This window comes from Tyto alba, unplaced genomic scaffold (assembly GCF_018691265.1).
Source record: "Tyto alba isolate M040663 unplaced genomic scaffold, T.alba_DEE_v4.0 Super-Scaffold_6, whole genome shotgun sequence".
In the NCBI taxonomy this organism is placed as follows: Eukaryota; Metazoa; Chordata; class Aves; order Strigiformes; family Tytonidae; genus Tyto; species Tyto alba.
Window position 1 is genome coordinate 49,426,970 of NW_024881327.1, and position 23,005 is coordinate 49,449,974.

At 44.1% G+C, this 23,005-nt stretch overlaps 2 protein-coding genes across 3 annotated transcripts in view; one reads left to right on the forward strand and one right to left on the reverse strand.

Moving 5' to 3' along the window:
• KDM3A (lysine demethylase 3A) overlaps positions 1 to 6,244 on the forward strand; it is a 37,369-nt gene extending 31,125 nt beyond the window's left edge. Inside the window, exons 21-26 of the mRNA XM_032987378.2 lie at positions 1,535 to 1,665; positions 2,788 to 2,907; positions 2,996 to 3,135; positions 4,599 to 4,775; positions 4,856 to 4,990; positions 5,503 to 6,244. Coding sequence (XP_032843269.1) covers positions 1,535 to 1,665; positions 2,788 to 2,907; positions 2,996 to 3,135; positions 4,599 to 4,775; positions 4,856 to 4,990; positions 5,503 to 5,583 — 784 coding nt within the window. The 3' untranslated portion in view covers positions 5,584 to 6,244. The remainder of the gene's footprint in view (positions 1 to 1,534; positions 1,666 to 2,787; positions 2,908 to 2,995; positions 3,136 to 4,598; positions 4,776 to 4,855; positions 4,991 to 5,502) is intronic.
• Positions 6,245 to 8,561: 2,317 nt separating this feature from the next.
• The window catches only part of LOC104364992 (charged multivesicular body protein 3), a 36,274-nt gene continuing 21,830 nt past the window's right edge, over positions 8,562 to 23,005 (reverse strand). For both annotated transcript variants that reach the window (XM_032987380.2, XM_042808194.1), the window contains 5 exons: positions 18,928 to 18,988; positions 14,535 to 14,714; positions 11,266 to 11,387; positions 10,032 to 10,146; positions 8,562 to 9,125 (listed from right to left, as the gene is read on the reverse strand). In XM_032987380.2, the coding sequence (XP_032843271.2) occupies positions 8,992 to 9,125; positions 10,032 to 10,146; positions 11,266 to 11,387; positions 14,535 to 14,714; positions 18,928 to 18,988 (612 nt within the window). In that variant the 3' untranslated portion in view covers positions 8,562 to 8,991. The remainder of the gene's footprint in view (positions 9,126 to 10,031; positions 10,147 to 11,265; positions 11,388 to 14,534; positions 14,715 to 18,927; positions 18,989 to 23,005) is intronic.

A 23,005-nucleotide genomic window follows, 5' to 3' on the forward strand; every position in this document is an offset into this window, starting at 1 on the left:
CTTAAATGAGGATCCAGGAAACTATAGGCCCATCAGCCTTACTTCAGTCCCTGTGAAAGTTATGGAACAAATCCTCCGGGGGGCTATCACAAGTCAGATGAAGTGTGTGATTGGGAAAAGTCAGCACGGATTCACCATGGGTAAATTGTGCTTGACAAACCTTATTGCCTTCTACAACAAAGTAACCTGCTTGGTTGATGTGGGGCAAGCGGTGGACATTGTCTGTCTGGATTTCTCCAAGGTGTTTGATACGGTTCCCCCCAGCCTCCTCCTAGAGACACTGATGAGTTACGGTCTAGAGAAGGGGGTGGGGTGGGGAGGGGAACTGGATGTCTGGCTGCACCCAGAGGGTAGTGGGAAACAGCTCTTTTTCAAACTGGCAACTTGTCACAAGTGGAGTCACCAGGGATTGATATCGGACAGAACACTGTTTAATGTCTTCATAAGTGATCTAGATGATGGAATCCTGATAATACCGAACTGAGTAGGGGAGTGGACACTTCGGAGGGAGAGCCACCCTGCAGGAAGACCTGGATAGGTTCAAGAGTGGGCTAACAAGAACCTTGTGAAGTTCAACAAGGACAAGTATAAAGTCTTGCACCTGGGAAAACATAATCCAGGAGTGCAGCACAGGCTGGCACCTACCTGGCTGGAGAGCAGCTCCGTGGAAAGGGACCTGGGGGTCCTGGTGGGCAACAAGCTCAACGTGAGCGAACAGGGTGCCGGGCTGCATCAACAAGGGCATCGCCACTAGATGTACAGAAGTCATTACCCCACTCTACTCAGCACTTGTCAGGCCCCATCTGGAATACTGTGTTCAGTTGTGGTCCCTGCTATGCAAATAAAAACTGTGGACAGGCTGGAAGGAGTCAAGAGAAGGGCCACAAAGATGATCAGGGGACTGGGCAGCCTGCCATGTGAGGACAGGCTGAGAGAGCTGGGTTTGTTCAGCCTGGAGAAGAGAAGGCTCAGGGGAGACCTTATCACTGTGTTCCAGTATTTAAAGGGTGGCTACAAAGAAGGAGACTCCATTTTAATAAGGAGTCCCATGGAAAAGATGAGGGGTAAGGGGTACAAGTTATTCCTGGGGAGATTCCAATTGAACACAAGAGGAAAATTTTTCACAATGAGAACAACCAGGCACTGGAATAATCTCCCCAGGGAAGTGGTGGATTCCCCAACATTGGACACTTCTAAGATTCAGCTGGACAGGGTGCTGGGCTGTCTTGTCTAGAGCGTGGTTTTGCCAGGAAAGGTTGGACCAGATGATCCTTGAAGTCCCTCACAACCTGGGATTCTATGATTCTGACCTACTCTATTTGATATTAGTTGAGATGATTACACGAGGAAATAGCATTTCTCCAGAGCAATTAATTTTGTTTATCTGCTATATTCCTGTGTCTTTCTTGTTTTATTCCTTCTCTTGGGAGAAGGAGTACAGTTTCTTGACTGGAGAAAGCTTTTGTTGCAGTCTAATTTAGTATGCTTCTTTTTTTATCAGTTGCTAACATTAAATTGTGCTGCATTACTCTAGGTTTGATGATTTGATGAAAAATATTCCATTACCAGAATATACTAGGAGAGGTGGAAAGCTCAACCTTGCCTCTCGACTTCCTAACTATTTTGTACGACCAGATTTGGGCCCTAAGATGTACAATGCATATGGTAAGGAATTTTCCACTCTAAAGGTCATGCTGACCACACATTCAAATTAAAATTTACTGTTAATTAATCCATGCTGTTGTAGACAAGTTGATTAATCCCATTGATTTGGAAATCTAACTTTGACTCCCTTACAGGCATTAGTAATGTGCACAGCATTATATGATTTTATTAATGCTTTTTTTGTCCAGGTGGTTTCAATCCAATAATACTTATTTCCAGTCTTCCAATCAACTTGCTCCACATGTGTACACACAGCCTCTTTCCTGCACAAGAAGCTGGGAGGGAGCATGGCCAGCACAGCTGACCTGACCTAGCCAAAGGGCTATTCCATACCATAGAAAGTCATGCCCAGTATATCAACTGGGGGGAGTTGGCTGGGGGGGGGTGGTGATCGCTGCTTGGGCATCAGTCAGCAGGTGGTGAGCAATTGCAGTGTGCATCACTTGTCTTCCTTGGGCTATACTTCTGTCTCTTTGTTATTCCTTTTCATTGCTATTATAGTAGTTATATTTTATTATTGCTGTTATTATATTTTAGTTTAGTTATTAACCTGCTTGTATCTCAACCCACAAGTTTTGCCTTTTTTTTGTTGTTGTCCTCTCCGTCCCAGTGAGAGGAGTAAGCGAGCGGCTGCGTGGTGCTTAGTTGCTGGCTGGGGTTGAACCACAACAGGGCTGTATCATTTAGTTTTTAATCTCTTCTTGAGAAGTTCTTTCCATAGCTGGTTCATCTGCTGTCACTCCAAAGGCATTTAAAACTAAGCATGATTGTGGGTAGTAAATACTGTAGCAGCTGCTTTTGAGAGTGAAAGGAAGACTGAGAATGCTTTAAACTGCTATAGAAACCTTCTTCTAGCAGGACTTAAATGTGGCTTTTGTGTATCATACAGGTTAGGTATAGATATGGATCTGTGTCAGCCTGGAAACTGATCACTTGGAAAGACACAAGATGGGGCAAGGCCTTGGCTCTAAAGTCTAGTGCTATACTGGAATAATTTGCTGATAAAAGTGAAAGTTCTCTGATCTTTTTAGATAATGCTACTGAGAATGATGTAAGGTGTTATTTTTGTCTTACTAATGTACCTTCTCTTTTTTTTTTTTTTTTTTAAATTAACCCCCCCAGGCTTAATAACACCTGAGGATAGAAAATACGGCACAACAAACCTCCATTTAGATGTGTCTGATGCAGCTAATGTTATGGTTTACGTGGGTATCCCCAAAGGCCAGGCTGATCAAGAAGAAGGTGAAGTCTTTTTTGTGTTCTGGGGGGGTTATTTCTGTGGTTGGAGGAAAGGTCCTTTAGCGTAACTGCGCATGTTTACTGTCAACAGAAGTGCTTAAAACCATACAAGATGGTGATTCTGATGAACTGACAATTAAACGTTTTACTGAAAGTAGAGAAAAACCTGGAGCTCTGTGGCACATTTATGCTGCTAAAGATACAGAGAAGATCCGGGAATTCCTTAAAAAGGTAAGCTGTTGTACCTCGAAAACTGATCTTCTTGTCTGTGTAGGCTTGCAAATACATATCCTTGGACTTTAATCCTCTTTTCTCTCCCAGTTGTTCTGGAAACAAATGTACTTGGTATCCAAGACACAACTTCCTATGTGCCATGAATGTTGTAGGATCTGAGGAGGGTAGTGAGTTGAAGCTTGAAGTTATCCCGTATGTAGATACACTGCTTTTGACCATGCTTCCTACAGCACAAATAATGATGTTATGTAATGAACAAAAACGTAACTGTTTAGATTTAAGCAAAAGCACAGTTTAATCTTTAAACTAGATCCTTCTTAAAATGCTCTTGAGAAACGTCAGAGCAGTATGTGGTGCATGAAGTTCTTGTTCTCTCCCTCTCCCTACCTTGTTTGCTCCGTACCTTTAGGAGGCTTATATTAAGGGAGAAGGATGAGGTGTTTTGGGTGATGTTTTCATGGAAGTGAAAGGTTTACTAGAGATGTGATACTACATTGAAAAGGGATTGTTTCAGTATATAAATTCACCACAAATGGCCCAGAGTTCTTGGTGGTCTTAATTCTAGAGCTTCTTTGGCACTCTAAAAGTGGAAAGATCCAATATGTTGATGTATAAAAGGATGTTGTTGGCCTTGTCAGCCTGACTACTTACTGTCTCGGGCTGAAGCTTGGAGAGGCTACAGCAGATTTTAGTATTAACAAAGAACAAATCTTAAACTTGCTAAAACACGATACTGAATTTGTTAAGCGCTGGCATTTTGAGATTTGACATCTGTCTCACACCTCTTCTTGGTCCCTTGCAGCACACTGGCCTGCAGGCGCAAGGCTTTCAGCAGCTTTGTTTATCTCCTCCCAAATGAGTTTTTGGGTTACAGTCTTGGGTATAAGTGATTGCCGTAGCATTTATATTGGAACTTTTTTGCAGAAATTATCTCCATACAGCTTTCAGATTTATTTTCTAAAGTGTTACTTGTGCCTACCAGCCTTGTATCTCCTGCAAATCTAATTGGCATGCTCTGTTTTGGTCAGTGAGTGCACTGACTAGTGCTGGCCTCAGGGCAGACACCTGCTGAATTCCACGCTCAGTAATTTCTTCCACCTACAGCCTGTAGTAGTGTAAGAGTATTGATTCCATATATGACAGTGGTTCCCATTGTGAGCACACAAGAGAACCCTTCTGTTTCTTCTTACTGTAAATTGGATTTACTTGCATTTCCTATATCCACATTTGCAGTGTGTCTGTGAAACAAGAGGGGCACAGAAATGATGAAGCCTTGACAAGCTAGGGACTGAGTAAGGATGCAAACCTTTCATTGTGTAGTTCTTACACCTGAAGGCACAGTGCAAGTCGCCGCTTCTGGCATGCGTGCATATGGTGTATGCACAGATACACCACAGACACACCTTAATTACCCAGCGAGACTGGTACCTTCTAATACCTGTCATCTCGTGACTTTCCAGGTTGCAGAAGAACAAGGTCAAGAAAACCCTGTAGATCACGATCCCATTCATGATCAGAGCTGGTACTTGGACCGATCGCTAAGAAAACGCCTTCATCAAGAGTACGGAGTTCAAGGCTGGGCTATTGTACAGTTTCTAGGAGACGTAGTTTTCATTCCAGCAGGAGCTCCACACCAGGCAAGGACCGGGGGCTCTTACAGCCTGACCACTTGGGCAGATGTCTGAGCACATGGCTAATGCTTGTTTGTTCTCTCTAGGTTCATAATTTGTACAGTTGTATTAAAGTTGCAGAAGACTTTGTATCCCCAGAGCATGTCAAACATTGCTTCTGGCTCACTCAGGAATTTAGATATCTGTCGCATACGCATACGAACCATGAAGATAAATTGCAGGTAACTTACCAAGGCTCAAGGTGAACCCTGCCCCTCCTAACCCTTTCAGAAAAAAACCTTCCAAAACCCAGCAACCAGCCCTCACCAAACCCATAAGGGGTGTGTCCACCCAACACAAGTTGCTTTCAAGTTCAGATCAGCTTCAGCACATCGAAGAGGAACGGCCGTAGGCTTTTGAATTGTTTCCAGTTTCTAGTAGTTTTGAGGAAGCCTTCTGAAGCTGAGATTCTTCTGAAATGTTTTCTTCATCCATTTCCCTTGTTTTCCCTCTAGCTGACTCGCAATGCTTTCCTCAGGCTCTGGGGTTTCAGTTTATATCCCCGTAGAAGCTGAGCCCTGTTTTCACAAGTCAGTGATTCACACGAGGCTCGCGCAGATGAGCGTGTCGGGGCAGAGGGGAGCTGCATGGCCTGCGGGGAAGCTGGGCAGGTGTTTTCTGTGCGTGATTTTCCAACCTGACCCTAAGCATGCTATTTGCTTGCAAAACTGAACACCTTTTCTTTGCCTCCTAGGTGAAGAATGTCATATACCACGCAGTTAAAGATGCAGTTGGGATACTGAGAGCTAATGAATCCAGCCTTAGCAGACCGTAAAGTAGAAAGCCTTAACCACACACTATGAAACAGAAGCGTTGGCAGCTGTTTTAACTACTCAGTCAGGACCTCTGTGGACTTTGAGATTATATGAATGTTACCTCATCTTCCTTTCAGCAGTACCAGAGGATCGTGGTACTATGTTCTGTGTATTCTTCCAATGTTTACAAACCTGATATGTATATGTAGTAATATGTATGGACTGTGGCATACTGTGAATGCTCAGTTGCAATAGAACTTTATATGGAGTTGCTCTCCAAACTGTACAAAATACCTCCTATAGAACTGTCAGAAACTATTCCAAATTACTCATTTGAAATATATGATTCCAGACATTGTAAAGCTCCAATTTTTAAAATGTCTTTTGGGGTGGGAGGAAGTACGGAGTCACCCAGTTTAATAACCATTTACATAAAAATAAGAATGCGGTTCTGGAATTTCACATTAACATAGAACTAGCATTTAAAAGTAGCTTTAAGCTATTGTATAGTAACATAGAGATGGGGGTTAACCATCTTTAGGTAAATGTATTTAAATTTCTAAATGTTAAAAGAAACTTTTAATCAAATGTCTTCTGTTTGGAACTGCTCTTTAATTTGAAATGATGTTTGATTCTCTGGTTTTTAACACTGAATGGTCTACATAAAATTCTTCTATTTCAGATACTGTTCCTTGCCTGGCTTTTTCAATTGATTCTTCAAAATGTAATTAATTCGATGCAGTGCTTTGAAACGCAAAAGAAAATTGTGTATTGTATACTGTTCACGCTGGTTTTTAAAGCAGCTGAAGGCTCAGGGTGTGGGATTTAGTGGCAGGTCTGTTTAGAGCCTTTTTTTGGTTGACCAAAGCACGACTCGGCTTCACTGCTGCTCAGCCACCACCAGTGCTCTGGACTCTGTCAAATGAGTTTCGTAGCTTCAGTCTTAAATGGCAGGTGGCTCTAAAATTACTTGGAGAAAGACTGAAAATGTCATAAAACTTAAAACAGGCAGAGGGCTCAAGTGGAGCAGCACACCTTCTGTCTGAAGAGATAAGCCAAGGTAAACCAAACCTTTCTGTTCCTCAGGGTCCTGTCCTGTCGGGCACCGAGATGGTGGGAGGAGCCAGGCCCAGGGAACCTCCTGGCTTTTCGACCTGTGTGTAACAACTTGACAAACTCGGGTGCAAATTCCCCTCCCTGTAGTACTTCACCTGCTACTCCTGATCAGCATTAACTGTTTGAAGAAGAAACCAACACTTGAGATACTCCAAAGAAACTTCCTCTTACCCATCCCTCCGCATCTGAAGCGGAGCAGGGGCTGCACTGACTTGCCAAGGACTAAGTCTCTTCATCTTCAAGTGGGCTCCTAAAAGCTTTATCTGCTTCCTTCCTCTCAAAAACTGACGCAAAAGCAGGCCCCCAGCCCAACTCCAGCAGCAAAACAAAACTAAGGGCAGGTGAGGCGCGGGCCAGGCCCTTTGCCTGCCAGCCCTGCGGCTCCTTGTGTGAGCACTCACCGCTCGCTTGGCCCGCGCCAAGATCCCCCGTGCTGGCTGAGTTACTGCTCGGCTCCCTGGGCGGGGAAAGGTTCTGCTTCGCCTGGCTTAGGCCGCTGGCTTAAATTCTGCTCAGCACCACATCTTCCCTGGGTTCAGGGAGAAATTCCTTCCACCTCTACTTGTTGAGGCCTCTGACAGTAAACAGAGGAGCAATAAAACCTGGAGTTGGCATTTTGTGTGTGAACTAGCAAAGTGTCCTTAAAGACAATGCTTTAGCTGAGCGTTCCTTCCAGCAGTAACAAGTTTGAAGTAAATGAAATAAAGCAGTTTAATGGCTCTCCTGGGGGCCAGCTGGAGTTTAGGGAGTGGAGAGTCAGGCTGGTCTTACACACTTATGCACACACATACATGTGAAAAGATGCACTGTTGAAGCTGGATTTTGAACTTTCTTACTGGTGTCTGTTGTTCAATCTGGTTTTATTGCAGCTGTTATCCATACAATCTTACTGGCTCTTCAACTGTTTTGGTTTTTTGTTTTTTTCTGATCTGTCTTTTCTAGATTTTTTAATACCCCAAGAAACAAACTGTCCCCTGTTCCTGTCACATTTGGGGTGGAAGTAGAAGCTTGCATCACACAGTTCTTTGCCTGCTGTGGCAGGAGGGACACAGGCAGGGAGGTGACCAGTGCTTGGCCACCATCCCAGGGTCCATGGGCCTTGTCTGTTTCTCTGTCCTTGCTGTGGGAATAGAATTAGTGATAGACTTTTGGCAAGTCTTCCTTAAAATTAGAAGCTCTTTCCTTTTGCCTGTGAGGTTCTTGTGGCCTTGACACCGTCCGGTGAGAGATGCAGTGAAACTGCCTGAGGTTCTTCTTTGAGAGGACACACACCGCTCCTTTGACCCTAAAAGCCTGCCACTGAGGCAGCAGCTGCCTTCTCACTGTTTGTGATGGGGTTTAGTGAAGTGATAGTTCCTGGAACAATTAAGAAAAGGGTGGGGCAGCACTTTAGTGCCTGACACTACCAGCTGCAGCACAGTTCACCTGTGACATGGTTCTGCCAGTTCTGGGTTTGCAGGTGAGCCCCCTGGGTGACAAATGCCACTGCTCTGCAGCTGTGCGGGGCCACCACAGCCTTCATGTGTCTTGTGGGTCCCAGGTTTAATTTTTATAAATCTCCAAAGACCAAAAAAAAAGTAATTACATGAGATCAGATGCCTCTGGTGTCTGCAAGAGCCCTGCACATCCCCTGCCTCGGGCCAGCAAAACCTCAGGGCCCTGCCAACTGCTCCCTCATCACTTCACCACCACCTTTGCTAAATAAGGCTCTCCCATGATCATACAACAGCTGCTCTGACTGAAAGCTTTTCTTTATGCTGTGAGGGCCCTCAATGTGCTCAAGAAAAGAAAAAACAGTGTTATAAAACCATGAGGGAGCTGTCAGAGGTGGATAGTGCTTGTGAAAAGAGAAGTGATGCAAACTAAACTGATGGACAGGAGCAACTCTTAAAAGCAGCTTTAATAAAAGTAGTGATTCAGAAAACCAAAGATCTTACACCACTAAGGTTTTTGGTAGCAGATTAAGCCAAAGTGCTTTTTAGGAAAAGATGCTACTTGAACCTAAGAATGTATTTCAGGACTTTATATCTAAAAATACATAACGTTACACCACCATTGCCATTTCACCACAGCCTCTCACAGGGTAGATGGGCTGAACAGAAGACAGTAAAATAATCTCTAGAGACTGCACTCCCCGGGAAGAAGTATATTACAGTAGTTTCTTGGAGAATACAATCCCCAAGAAGAAAAAGAAAATATATATATTACATAAAGTATTCTCACCTATGAAGTTTTGTATTTTGAAGGTAGGACAGCATATCCCATTGCAAAAAAAAAAAAAAAAGGCAAACTGTACACAATTTGTTTCAGCCTTAGCTACGGAGGGTAGCCAAGCGCGACTGCATTGCCTCGATGTCGTCCTCCTCGTCCACCGCAGCGGCCGCTCCCATGGGCTCGGGCTCCGGAAGAGCATCTGTGACTTTACTCGGTGCTTTTCCCAGGGCCCCTGCAAACAACAATGAGGCTCGTTAGTGTGCAGTAGGTCTCGAGTTAATAATTTGCAGCTTTCAGTTACATCTAAAATAATTCAGGGGCTGCTGGTCGAGGTCACGCATGAGAGCTGTTTGAGTTGAGGAGCTGGGGCTGCCGGCCCACGCGGCGGTGCTGAGCTGCCACCCCTCCTGGCAGGGAGGGAGCTGCCCCCAGCCAGGAACAGGGCAGAAACAAGCAAGGCAGGGTCTGAGAAACAAAGGATGGCGAGGAGGCGGCGACTGGGGACAAGGTGACAGCAGGGCAGGAGCCAGGGAACTGCGCACTCAGCGCGTTTCAGCTGAACGCAGCTCCGGCGCCTACATTTGCCACCCCACATCACAGGAAATCCAGGCAAGGAGCGTTCTAAGCATTAGCTGTGTCAAATAAGTAAAGCAGTAGAAGGTTACTCTGAGCTGTAAGGCAAAGGTGGGGGGTTGGGTTGGGGGGGGCGTTTGTTTGCTTTGTGGGCTTCTCCCCCCTTCAACTCAAGACACTGAGGGTATTTTACAGCCAGGAATGACAACACAGCCTGAGACTCAAGGCAAGTGCAGCTGAGGTTATTTCCTGGCTTCGTTAATGTACACCTAGTCAATCATATAAATTTCACCTCGGTAAGAGGATCCACCGTGCAAACACCGACCCGTTAAAGCCTGAATTAGAATGGCACAGAATCAGCTGATGCATCTAACTGACATTTTACTGAACCGCACCAGCCTTCTCAGCCACTATTCCCCGAGAAACCAGTTTGCCAGAGCACTATGAGCACAGGTACCTCTGGGAGAGCGCAGTTAAGTCAGAAGAGACAAAAATTTAAGTTGCTGCTTCTTGGTGGGCAGAGCAGGGGTGAGGCTCCACTCTCAGCAAACACCCACAAACTCACCAGCTGTAATTTCAAACAGGATTTTCTCAATTTCCATCTCGGCTTCCTCTTCCATTTCCTCCTGATCCTCCAGGCTTTCAAAGGTGTCCTCCAGCATTTCCTCTATAATACCAGCCTAGCAGAAAACAAAAAGGCAGCATGTGATGCCCTGGGAAACAGCAGAGCAAGAGGATGCACTTCCTACTGTCAGGTTATGCCTGTCCAGGCATTCGCTGGCTGCTGGAGCTTTCCAGATGAAGGCTCTCCTGCTGCATGAGGGCTGGCCAACACGCCTGCCTCCAGCCTAAGCATAAATCTGCACAACTGGTGCACAGGCAACGTGGTAAGAAAACTGAGGATTAAATATACGTGTTCTCACTTTGAAACCCTCAAGCTGTTATTCCTTGCTATTGCACGGCTAAACACCGACAACCCAGCTTGCTCCAAGCATGGGAAATAAAACTGCAAACTTCAGTTGTGAAATTGCATAACGTGCTGTAAAATTCATGTTTGACATAGGTTCCCTTTTTTCTACCTGTATTTGAAAATGTTCCTCTGCAGGGCCTGCAACCTAGATATGGCCAAATCGTTCTGGTGCATAATCGTTAAATTATTAAGAAATAAACTGATTTGAACTAAATAGTCTAGAGTGGTAAGAGAGGAAAAAGCAAAACAATTGGGTAGCTGAAAAGATAATAGCCACAATAGAGAATAAGTATACTTTAAATGGGAGCACTTTTATCACATGGAGACACTAAGCTGGATGTTTTAAGCCCAGTACCAGAGTGGCCATCGTGCCCAAGACGGGACTTTCAGCTTCCCACACCACAACAGGCTGTGGTGGCTCTTCCTTAATGAACCTTTTCATCCCTGAAAGCAGGAAATTCAGCCTCCCCCAGCACAGGCAGCCCAGGGGACAGGCGGGGGTTCTGCTGCGAGCCTCGGCCTCTCCCAGCCCCCGGCACTGGGATGACCGAGCTGCAACTGCCCTGTACGGGCACTGATCTTCCTCCTTCCATCCTCAACCTCAGCAGCTTTCAAGCTTGACACCAAAGGTGATGCAGGTATTACTGAGTCAGGGTTTTCCCCAACATCCAGGAACTTTCTAGAAAGTCCCCAGCTATTAATGTGCTACTTTTATGTCTGTCTGTCAGAGCTGACACAAGCCCTCTGACAAGGGGGCCACCGAAGCAGTCACACAGCACTCCAGCACGCTGAACAACCACCCAGGTCTTATTTATGTTACAGATCTCACCTTCATCATCTCTTTGGACAACTCCCTCATCGTTGCTTGGATTTCCGGGATTTTTACTAGATTTTGCATAGCTTTCATGACTTCTGTGCTCTTCTGCAATGAACCTGCTACTCGCAGGACAGCTGTGAAGCAGAAGCACAGAAAACCTTGAAAAATCCCTGCACCACCAAAAGCAGAGAAAGTACATCCTCCCTACATGAGTAGAAATCTGTCTGCATTTAGATGATTAAAAAAAAAAAAGAAACAGACATCCCACTTCTTCATTCTTGTCTACCTTCCTGGAAAAGCTCAACTCCTGCCTGCATCGGAAAAAATAAGTTTCTAGCAAAAATACTGGTCCTGTATGATTACCCAGAGCAATCCGGGTTGCCTGCAGAGATATTTCAACCCACTCACACTCCAGCTCATGAAGAGCGATCCCTGAGGAGCTGTGCTGCTCAGCAGCCAGAGGCCCTGCTGCAGGTTTCACCAGCAGAGCTACAGTCCAGCTCCCTGTCTGACCGCTGACCAAACTACTGACCTGCCCGACAGCAGGTAGTGGAACTAACTCTGGCAGCACTTGTAGTGCAATAGTTTTACACCAACCAGTAAGCTAGAAAATTAATACTGAAGTAGGTAAGCTGGAAATAAGCACAGTTTAAACTGAATTTAACAATACTCTCTCCAGAGGCTATTCTCATGATATAGCGTACAAGCTCTTCTCACATAAGTTAAAATACCAAGATCAAAATGCAGCAATTAAGCATACTTTGAGGTTCTTGAATTCTGCCATCTAACTTTGCAGCTTCCTAGTCATGGAGAACTTACCTGTTTGTATATAAAATGGTCACTCCTTAATGAAGCAAAATGAAGGTACAGCAAGTATTATTTTTCATTTTAATACTTCACTTCTTTAAAAAACATTGCAAGTGTAATGTTAACAAACTAACAGAAACCTTGCCTTTAGCAGACATTTCCCAAGATGACGCAAGCTAATGCAAGCCCCAGACTGAATTCTAGATTCCTTCCTATTGCTTGGAGAATTGTACCAGAACATTCCCAGTAAGAAGAAGATGCTGGTAGCAGTAACAAGGAGGAAGATGCTTTGAGTTTTCCCTTTTAAAGGACACCTCAAACTGCAAAACTGGCCCCTGCTTCCCACTCCCGAATGAGGTACCTGGGGAGCCACATTCAACGTATGGTAAGATTACGCTTAAGGTTCACATTGTGACTCCTGGTTTATCACTCATCTAGTTAAAATCTACCAGCAACTAGCTTGGGTACCGCTGGGGGTGGGGAATACTTTGACATCTCAGTAGCATGTTAACCTCTGTCAAGTCTCTCCCTGGTTTTAATGCTTTCTGCTCTGCTCTTGTTACTGGCTAAAACACTTCAAGGAATGGAAAATACTGCAGGAGGTCTGTTACAACGGATTTCTGATGTGGATAAGGAATGAGGGAAATATGCTGGTGTCCTGGCTTCTGCTGGGATAGAGTTAATTTTCTTCCTAGTAGCTGGTACAGTGCTGTGTTTTGGATTCAGTGTGAGAATAATGTTGATAGCAACAACTAAAACATCAATGTGTTAAGTAGTGCTTATCTTAAATTAAGGACTTCTCAGTTTCCTGTGCTCTGCCAGTTGGGGTGGGGGTACACAAGAAGCTGGGAGGGAGCATGGCCAGGAGAGCTGGCCTGACCTAGCCAAAGGGCTATTCCATACCATAGGATGGCATGCCCAGTATATCAACTGGGGGGAATTGGCCAGAAAGGGCAGACTGCTGCTCAGGGACTGGCTGGGCATGGGTCAGTGGGTGGTGAGCAACTGCATCATGCATCACTTGTCTTTCCTGGATTTCATGGTTTGTTTTTTTTTTTTTATTTATTATCTTCCTTTTCATTACAATTATTATTTTATTTCAATTATTAAACCTCAATATTGTGGTTTGTTTATTTCAATTATTATTATATTCAATTATAAACTGCAAAAGTTTTACTTATTTTTTTTCTGATTTTCCTCCCCACCCCACAGGGGCAGGGGAGGAGTGAGCGAGTGGCTGCGTGGTGCTCGGCTGCCAGCTGGTGTCAAACCACTGCAGCTGGTCCTGGGGCAGCACAACCGGCCAGGCTGGGTATTAAGCTACAGGGCAAATCAATCCATCCACATCAAGGAAGTCAAACATCGCCTCCTCATCCCCATTTAGGACTTGGTAAGTATCCTAAGACTCTTGCTAGAAAAAGAATCATTTACAAGATGAAGGGAATAAACCTCACGTTACAGATCCTGTCAAAATCAGTCTCAACAAGCTCCACAAGGGTACAGGGATTCACACTGTTTAGGAACACACACCAAAAACGCACCCCAAATTACTGGAAGGAATTCTGTTTCGGAGCACAGGATTCTCATGTCACTGCAACCCTCGGGCTCTGAAGGGAGGTGTTTGATTATCTGTTGAGCAGCTAATCAGAGGAAACACTGAGAGCAAGTGAGGATCTAGGGAATAACAAAGGGTAGGAACCACGGGAAGCTAACTGGGAGATCCCTGGGGGGAAGCCCACCCAGACAGGGCAGCGAAACAGTCTCCAGAACATCCTGCAGACTGAAGCGGGGTTATTGCCCACAGGGATACAGGACTCACTATGGGATGCAAGGGAAAAGAACATGTCTGGACTCAGGAAAAAACTTCTTATGGATCTCTTAAGGGGGATTGCAGGAATGTGACTGAACGTGAGAAACTTATTATGGAATGTTTAGGGGAACAACCAAAGGTAGAGAATGGGAGGGATCGAGTGGACCAGGGAACACAGAAACCTCAGGGGCTGGGAAGACCAGGTACCAGCAGCTCAGGCAGAGGAGAAGATCTGGGGCCAGGAGAGCTGGCCAGCTCAGACTGAGCCTCTGAGAGCAGCCACTGGAACAACCATATTCCATGTGCGTGTATGTCCATGTGTTCTAGTGGAGCTCAGTCCTGATCAGCTGAAGAGGATTGAACTGTCAGTGCTGCTGGTGTTTGTCTGAAAGCTGCGTGTGTTTCCCTGGGTGCTGGTAAAGGCACTGCTGTGAGCGGGTGCCTGCTGGGAAGAGGTGCTTGGCCTGGCTGGATGTGGAACTGCAGCAGCCTCACACCTCTGGGCCTGCTACCAGAGGAATTTCCCTGGGTCCCAAATTCCCCTAGAATCAGCTGCCCTTCACACCAGTACAACTCTTCAAGCTCTGCTGGCATGAGCTCAGTTCTGAAAATGGAAACCCAGACTTCACCTCTAGAGCTAGATGTGCTCAGAAGTTGTTCTTACCAAGCTGGTTCTTCATCCCCATGAGAACAGAGTTCATGTGAGCTTTGGATGCATAGAGTTTGCTTACGGCCTTTCGAGAGCGGATCAGTTCCTTCGCCAAGATCACACACACATCCTTCTGACCCTTTTTGGCAGCATCTTTTATTGACCGCTTCACCTTCTCCTCTTCTCTCTGGATATCTGCAGTACAAAAAAAAAAACAACAGCAAATAGTCACAAGCTGCTAAGGATTTGGAAGAGAAACAAGCCATGTGTTGGGGTGTATTTTCAGTGCAAAGAATTGTTTCTGCTTGATTTCAGATCCCCTCTGTTACTCAAAGACCTTGTTCTAGGCTGATTTACGGGTTAGCTGATTAATTCAACTAAATATTAGTAGGAAAATTCCTATTGCTAAACATCCAGCTCTAATTTCCTTTGCAGTTAAGAGTATTGTAAAGGACTGTCCAGTAATATCACTGCACGAAGCTGAGCTGACTAAAATGAATCCTTAAGCAGCAAAAAACGTCCAGTAAGAACAAAGCACTCTGAGATGACTACTTGAGTTACAACTTCAGAATAACCTCCTGATGGTTAAAGACACACACAAACATATAAACAAAGTTTAAGGCTACTATTGATTTCCTGCCTAAAAGATTACCTCTTCCATGTTCATCACCAGATAGCCCCACTTCACCAGGATGGAATAAAGTTGTCACAAGGAGTTTAAAACTAGCCAGTCTCAAAAGACAGACAGGCATTTTACCAGCAAAAATACTTACCTACCAGACTATTTTCAAAGCTTAACCTATATGTCTACCCTCAAGCGAATTTGAGGGCTGCTGTGAGCAAAATTGTCCTCATTGTTAGTAAATCCCTGAATTGTGTTTTTTTCTGAAAAAAATACATTCAGAAAAATTGTAGAAGGCTGATCTCAGATACTAGAAATTTTTAGATATACTGCCTTTTTTTTTAAAAAAAAGGCATAACCACTTATATAGTATATTTATATGGGGACATCCACAACTTTAAGAGTTACTTAGAACCACAGATTTGCTAATGACTGCCAAAAAAAGCCTTAATCCTTGCAGACAGACTTAACCCCCCCATCAGGCACAACTCATTGAGACTCAGCTGGATACTTGCACTTAAGCAGTTAAAATCTTGAGTTTCTACTGCTCATACTTTAAACAAACATGCATTGGGTGTTCGTAAAAACTGGCAAATTCAAATTATAAGCTGGCTGCCACCAAAGCTATGGATAAGTTATCACCAAAAATTAGTATGCTGATAAATTGTTAGATATAACTTAAAACAGCCTATTCAAATTCTCCTGGTATCCAGCTTCATTCAACAGCTTTTTATAAGAGCATGCTAGAGCAGGAATACTGAACTAAGCCTGTACTAAATGAACACCAAAGAGTTGGATTTTAAATATTATACACTTAATAGGCCTCCTTAAACAACATGGTGTTGTCTAGCAAATCTGATGTGACTGTTCGTATGTCTGCCTTGTCAGATAATGCTAGCTGTGTAGAGCAGAAGCCAAGTACCTCAAAAAGCTCAGAATAAGAAACACAGGAGTAAGCAGGGGCGCATCAACCCCCTTCCTTTTCCAGACTCAGCAACAGATGAACCACTGATGAAATGTGGATCTAAGAGTTTGCACAAAAAAAAATAGAAAAAAAAAATTATCCTAAAGTAATTAAAGAATTCATATGTAAGAATTCAGGCTCACCTTCCCGCAAAGAGTTGAAGGAAATGGCCGCAACAACAATTATTTCTAGCAAAGGCTTTGTTCAAATTGAGTTTTGTTTGAATCTTCTTGATTTACAGTAGACAGAAGTTACTCACAGACAAGAATCAGAAGTTGACCTTTTATAAGAACAAAGGCAGCAGGACACACTTTTTGGCGCAGGCCAACTTGGAGACTTCAGTGCAGCTTCTTACATGGGAGTTAATGAACCCTGTACTCAAGATGAGTCATCCTCTCAATATCAGTGTCTTTATCCTAAAGGACTGGCTGAAATTTGTAAGATCATAATGGGAAAAGTATACTCCTCACTGATTCCCCACTATTATTTGCAGAAACATCATCTTGAAGACATTTGTGTATCAGACATGGGAGTGAGCCAAGTCCCAGCATACCAGAACAGGTAACAGCTGACATGGTACAGCAGAAAACAGAAAGCACCAGGAGCACTCCAGCAGTACTAAGGAATCACGACATTCACTTTGTCAGGCTAAAAACAATGACAAGTATTGTGTTACTACACCCAAACTAGCACAGGGTGGCCCTGTACTTGGATGAATGCTTTCACTTGCATGGCGACCTGCTGAATATGAGATTAGTGGCACAAATATGCAAGAACAGTCAACTCTATTTTTGAAGGTCAGTGCCAGCTACACACCTCTAGTGAGTCAGTCACCAGTCCCCCTGCAGCACTACCAAGCACAACAGAAGCAAAGCGGCCCAAAGCACCCACAAGAGGGACCTGCAAGCTCTGTAAAGTACAAAGTTCCTGTATTACTCCAGCTATATTAACTTGAAAAATTCAACTCTAAAGCCACAAGGATACCTTTCACTTCTTCAAACCTTCCAAGCAACCTTAAAAGCAACCTACACCAAGTCAAAATCACTACAGCAGCAAGATGACGGTTTGAACAACAGATGGTTTGAAACAGCGTGTTGCTACATCAGTCATTGTGCTGACTGGGTGAGCCAAGTGTTCAAGTGATCCCAGCCCACCCAGGTGTATCAGAACACATCCAGCACAGCCTTCCCTGGGGAAGCGCCAACAGGGCCCAGCTCTGCTGTTGTACTCAAGGACTGCAGTGATTTCCTGTGTAAGTCTCAAATGAAATGATAAAACATGGCAAAATCCAGCTACAGTGGGTAATTTTTGAGAAAACCTTTAGTGGCACTTGGCCGTCATCTTTCAGTAGCAGCCTGCCAGCCTAAGCATCCAGCAGAACCACATATTTCCACAGCTGACACTTGGTAAGATGTGAAATCCTAGCACAACATAGCCATTACAAAGACATTCAGTACTTTGTTTTAATGGGAATTATCACAACAGCAGATGGATGGTGGTAAATCCAAGCTCTTACACACTGAACTGTATTTCTTTGAATGTAACACTGAAATATAAACATATTTAAAGCTGTTACAATAATGTGATTTACAACCGTGTCAAAATATCAGACTACCACATAACCCAGTACCTAATATAGACCATCAGAAGTATTATGTCATGCACGAAACTGAGAAAAAAAAAAAAAAAAAAAAACAACAAAATTTCAAGAAATCATCAATAGTGAACACATGGGTAGTTTGCTCCCATGGAAAATGTGACCTCTAAAACATACTTTGCTAACAAGATCAGACATGTTTCAGTTACTCTGTGCCCGATACAGCCACACAAAGCACCTTGGAGGATGCGAAACAATTCACAAGCATAATGAACGTCAGTGTACATCAGTTCTCCTGGAAAAGGCACAAACCCTGTTGTTCATTTTACATACGAGGACAAAGACAGACTTTGTACTGCACGAGCATCTCCAACCAACTCATACAAATCCACAAGTGAGAGAATACATGAACCCTGACAGCTTACTCCAGAAGCACGCAGCTGGGGATGAATGGGGAAAGGGAGAACGCAGTCCTTGAAGAGTCACTCAAAACAGGCATGTGCCTAATAACCAAATGCTGACACAAACTATCCTTCACCAACATACACCATGAACCAATCCTGAGGGCACTGTAGAAAACAAAAAGGGGAAAATAGCATCTAGCCCCAAACCTATTTTCAGATTCTGGGAAGGCGGGCAGAAGAGAGAACAAAATCTGAACTAGCAACAGTGTAATAATAGACAACTCCTCTGCTTTTCAAGACATCTTCAAAAGTGTAGTGCTCATCATTTAACAGAAAAACACCTACTGAGAAAAGTCTCCCCCCTCTTCTGTTTGTAATTTTCCCAAGCTGACAGCAAGCTACTTTTGTTTAGCATGTGCACTTCATGCCAGTACATACCCACAGAACTTTCTGCATGTGGGATTACATACCACACTGATACTATTTGTCAAATCAATGCAGGTGAAATTCTGGACAAGAAGTCTAATTCATCTTATCAAATGGGGTTTAAGAGTATCATGTCTTACTGGAAGCATACAATATTCAGGTTCCTTTGAAAATTTTACTTGGAGAACTTCACAGCAACGTCATTTTGTAACACAAACTAAGTCTGGCCCCTGGATCACATTCATCTTCCTTCATTCCAGATACAACAGTGTACCCCAGGTTATTAGACTTCATAGCCTCCCCTAATTAAAGTAAGAAAAAAAAACAAAACAAAACAAAAAAACACAAAACCAGACAGGGAAACAACAAACAAAAAATAAGACTTAAGTACAAACCTCTGATCTGTCTATCAATCACTCTCATTTCTTTCCTTATCTTCAAGGACCATTCATTGACCTTAAAAAGAGAAAATGAGAGTTACTTGTAATTCTTTACCTTTAAAACTATGCTTTTATACTTTTATGTAATTTAACCAGTTCAATATCAAAAGAAGCACTTCAAAATGCACAAGCTTTAAAGTTATGAGCTGTTTAAATATTTCATTACTCAAACAAAAAGCCAAACCAACCAACCAAACGAACAAAAAAAACCCCAAACCACATTGCAGAGACAACACCAAGTTCAGAGTTCAGACAGGTTCCTCAGGGCCTCATCCACTGAGTTTTGAAATTGTCTGAGGGCAGAGACTTCACAGCTGTTCTGGGCATCTCTTCCAGCACTTAAATCACTCCTGTGGTGAAGAACTTTCCTGATGTCCAATTCAAAATTCTCCTCTGGCCACCTGTGGCTGTAGCCCCTTTTCTGTCACTGGGCACACCTGAAAAGTACCTCACTCTGTCTTCACTACAGCCCCATTAGAGGCAGTGAAAGGCTTTAGACCCTTGCCCCTTCATCTTCCCTTCTCCAAGTTAAAACAAGTCCAGATCCCTTATCTGCTCCTCCTGTGTCTTGGGCTCCAGTCCCCCACCATCATGGTGGCCCTCTGCCGCGCTCTCCCTGGTTTGGTGATATCCTCCTTGCACTGGATGCTCAAACCAGGACACTGTTTTACAGATGTGGCCTCATTAATGCTGAATGTAGCCGAGTAATTGAACAACCATTTGCCTCAGCGTGATGATTACAGCTTGCTAACGCAGCCCAGTTTGCCCTCATCACTGCAAAGGTGTGCTGCTAACCAACATTTATTCTCCACAGGAAGCCCAGGTCCTCTCCTGCAGAGCTGCTGCCCAGCCAGCTCCAGCCTGCGCGTCCCTTCAAGCAGGGATGGTTGTCCCACATGCACAACCTTGCATTGCTCAACGTCACGAGGTTCCTGCTGGCCCATTCCTCCGGTCCCTCTACACATCAGCTCTGCCCTCCAGCTTCTCTTCCCCTGCCTTTGGTGGGGCTCAAACACAGCCACCCCCAATACAGCTTTCTTCCTGGGACTTGCCAAGATCTCTCTGTTCCGGCACTCCTGGCTCCCCTCAGCACAGGAGGAGGTGGAGGAGCATCACCTGCCCCGACCAACTCTCTGGGGAAGCAGAGACATCAGGCAGGCAGTGGCTGCCAGACATCCAGCAGAGAACTGGAAGCACTTGTAGCAAATAAGAGAAGCAGAGAAGGGCTGTACAACAACTGAATCAAGAATCAAGAGATAATACAAGCATACAAACAGAGTGGAAGCTCTGTTGCTACTTTTATCAGGAGCAGCACGGATTTTGCATGGTATCTAAAAAAAAACCCTAAGTATTAAGATGTCCTCTAGTTCATGGATCCAGTTGCATACTGTACATGTTCGCGCACAGGTCACTCAAGAAATCTAGTTGGCTGCATGAAGTTTCATATGAAAATCACCATGACTTTTAAAATGCAAATAAAAAGCTCCACCTTCCTGAATAAGCTTTATAACAGAAATGTAAAAAGAGCCCTCTTCACTGCACAAGCCCAGCAGAACAAGATAGATTCTTAGACTTTTACCAGTCTCAGAAGAAATGGTCTCAGTCACGATGAACAAGACCACATTTTGACTACAGATGACAATCACCATCCAAGTTGCCCAAGCACAAATTCTACTGCAAAAATCTCAAACCCAAAAGCCCTGCAGATCTCTGTGCAGATACGTTAGGGGGGTGAACAAGTTTTGAAGGAGTTTCAGGAAGTTCCTGTACCTTTAGTTGAATCCTGTTTTATTACAGGGGAAAAAAAACAGAAACAACCACTACAGGTCCAACCGCAGTCTCCCCTCTTTTCTTCAGAACAGAACAGAAATCATCATGTAGATTCATTCCTCACCCTGATAAGGTCCCTCTTTTGAGTATGTCCACACTAAAGAGAGAAAAGCAGGGGGAGAAGACTGAGGCCCTGGCTGGCCAACTGTCATGTCTCAAATGTAACATCTTCCAGAGGCTTCCTCTGCAGCTTGTATTCTAGAACAAACCAACATGTATTAAGCCTTCATGTACAAGCACAATCAGCAACTGTTAAATGAACTATGGCAGGATTCACAGATTCTGTCTCTGTCATGCACAGCCCATCACAAAGACACCATTAAACCACAACTGGCCGTATGTTGTCATCAATCCCTGCTAATTCTGACAGCAGAAAATTCTTTGATAGCTCATCCCTAGTACTGCCCAGGAGTAAGCTGCTTCACACGACTGTCCTCATAAAGGCAGAGCAGGGTGCTTCTGCATTCCCTGGTCTTCCCAATGCTCACCACCAGTTTTGTGCAGAGGAAAACCCATTGACTCTCATCTACACTACTACGTGCTTCCAGTTACATGAGGCATGGCAATTTGTTGAGCAGTAAAGAAGCTGTACTGCTGATCTCACAGGGGTCACCAGGGATACGGCTACGAACCACGGCACAATGCAGTGCAGCAGGAGCAATGCTGGGAATAGAAGTATTTTGGCCAACTAAGCAAGGTTCATTATCCCAAGCACAACTTCATGCTGATGAAGTTATTCTGCTTCACTTCTGACATAAACAAAAATGTCATTCTCACAGCACTGCATCATATTGGAGAGTCAGCTAGCAAAACACTAAACTGAAATAAACCACTCTGACCGCACTGGAGGAAAACCCATGTTTTAAGCTCAAACAATCCAGACAAGACATTAGATGTACAGTAGACTCCCAACTTTAGACAGGCTGAAATGCATCACTAGCTCCTCATAAGGACTGAAGAGGTTTCCATTATACCATTCATAAATAAATTCTCTCCCATCAACAGAGAGTGACCATTCAAATGCACCCATGGCAAATCACTGCCTTCACAAAAATCTCAACTTCCTCCCACCATCAGCCACCTCCTGTGGCACATGGACTGCTTTCTCTAGCCCTACTCGAGGTCAGTATCTTGTGTACAGCTCCTGGCAGACACGAAGTAAGTGGTGCCATTTCCTCATCGTCTAGCAAGCAGAAATAACTACTCTTTCTTCCTTCTAAAGCTGCAGTCAGATACAGAAGGAAATAAATTTCTTAGTATTAATGGATTTCTCAATATCGCTGTTACAGTCTGTGAAGTCATCACGCCAGCCTGCAACCCAAAAGCGTGCTTATGGCAGCAAGATGACCCACATCACTTCTCCCTGCAGGTCAGACACATCAGTTTTCTCATGCCTTTGCAGGCTTTTCTGCAAACAGCTTGAAGATGACCTCCACATACTCTGTGTTATTGGAAAACATGACATGCCTGTCAGTTATGGAAAGCAAAAGAGTGGCCATCAGACATGAAACAACAAGAACTCATCGGTGCAGCATAACCACATCGTGTAGATTAAATAGTTGTCTGCTGCTTTATCCCACCACTGAGAGCAACAGTCTCCAAACCCCAGTTCTTACTGTGGGATCTTCCACCACCACTCAAAAACAAAGGACACCATAAGCAGCCTGCAGGGAACTCCGACACAGGCTGAGGAGGAAGGGAAAGTATGCTGTCAGAAGTATTTTCATCATCTGATGCTATCACCCAACACGCAATGACTATAACCTGCTCCCCTGGGACTTGGCTGCTGCAAAGCAGCAGGGAGCATCTGTGACACTGCAGCTCTTCTAAGCCTTCAACTTTAGTGCCTGTAATCTTTCTCCCTGACACTTTTTCAGTATCTCTAATGTATTTGATCTTCCCCCCACCAAATAGCAGAATTTTTAATTAACGCATTAGTAGTGATTTATGAAAAGCATCAGTGAAACTGGTCAGTATCTTGATTATTTCATTTCACTGTGACATTAGAAATGTGTGGGTGGAAACAAGAATTTCAAAGCTGGTCAGACTCAAAAACAAACAAACAAACAAAAAACAACGAACAAACAAACAAAAAAACCCAACCCGGAGTCCCAATATTTCAGCTATTTGTATTTTTAGGACTGTCTTTGCAACAGAAGCCCCTAACAAAGCTGGAGAGCTAGAAGCTATGGAAGACAGCTAA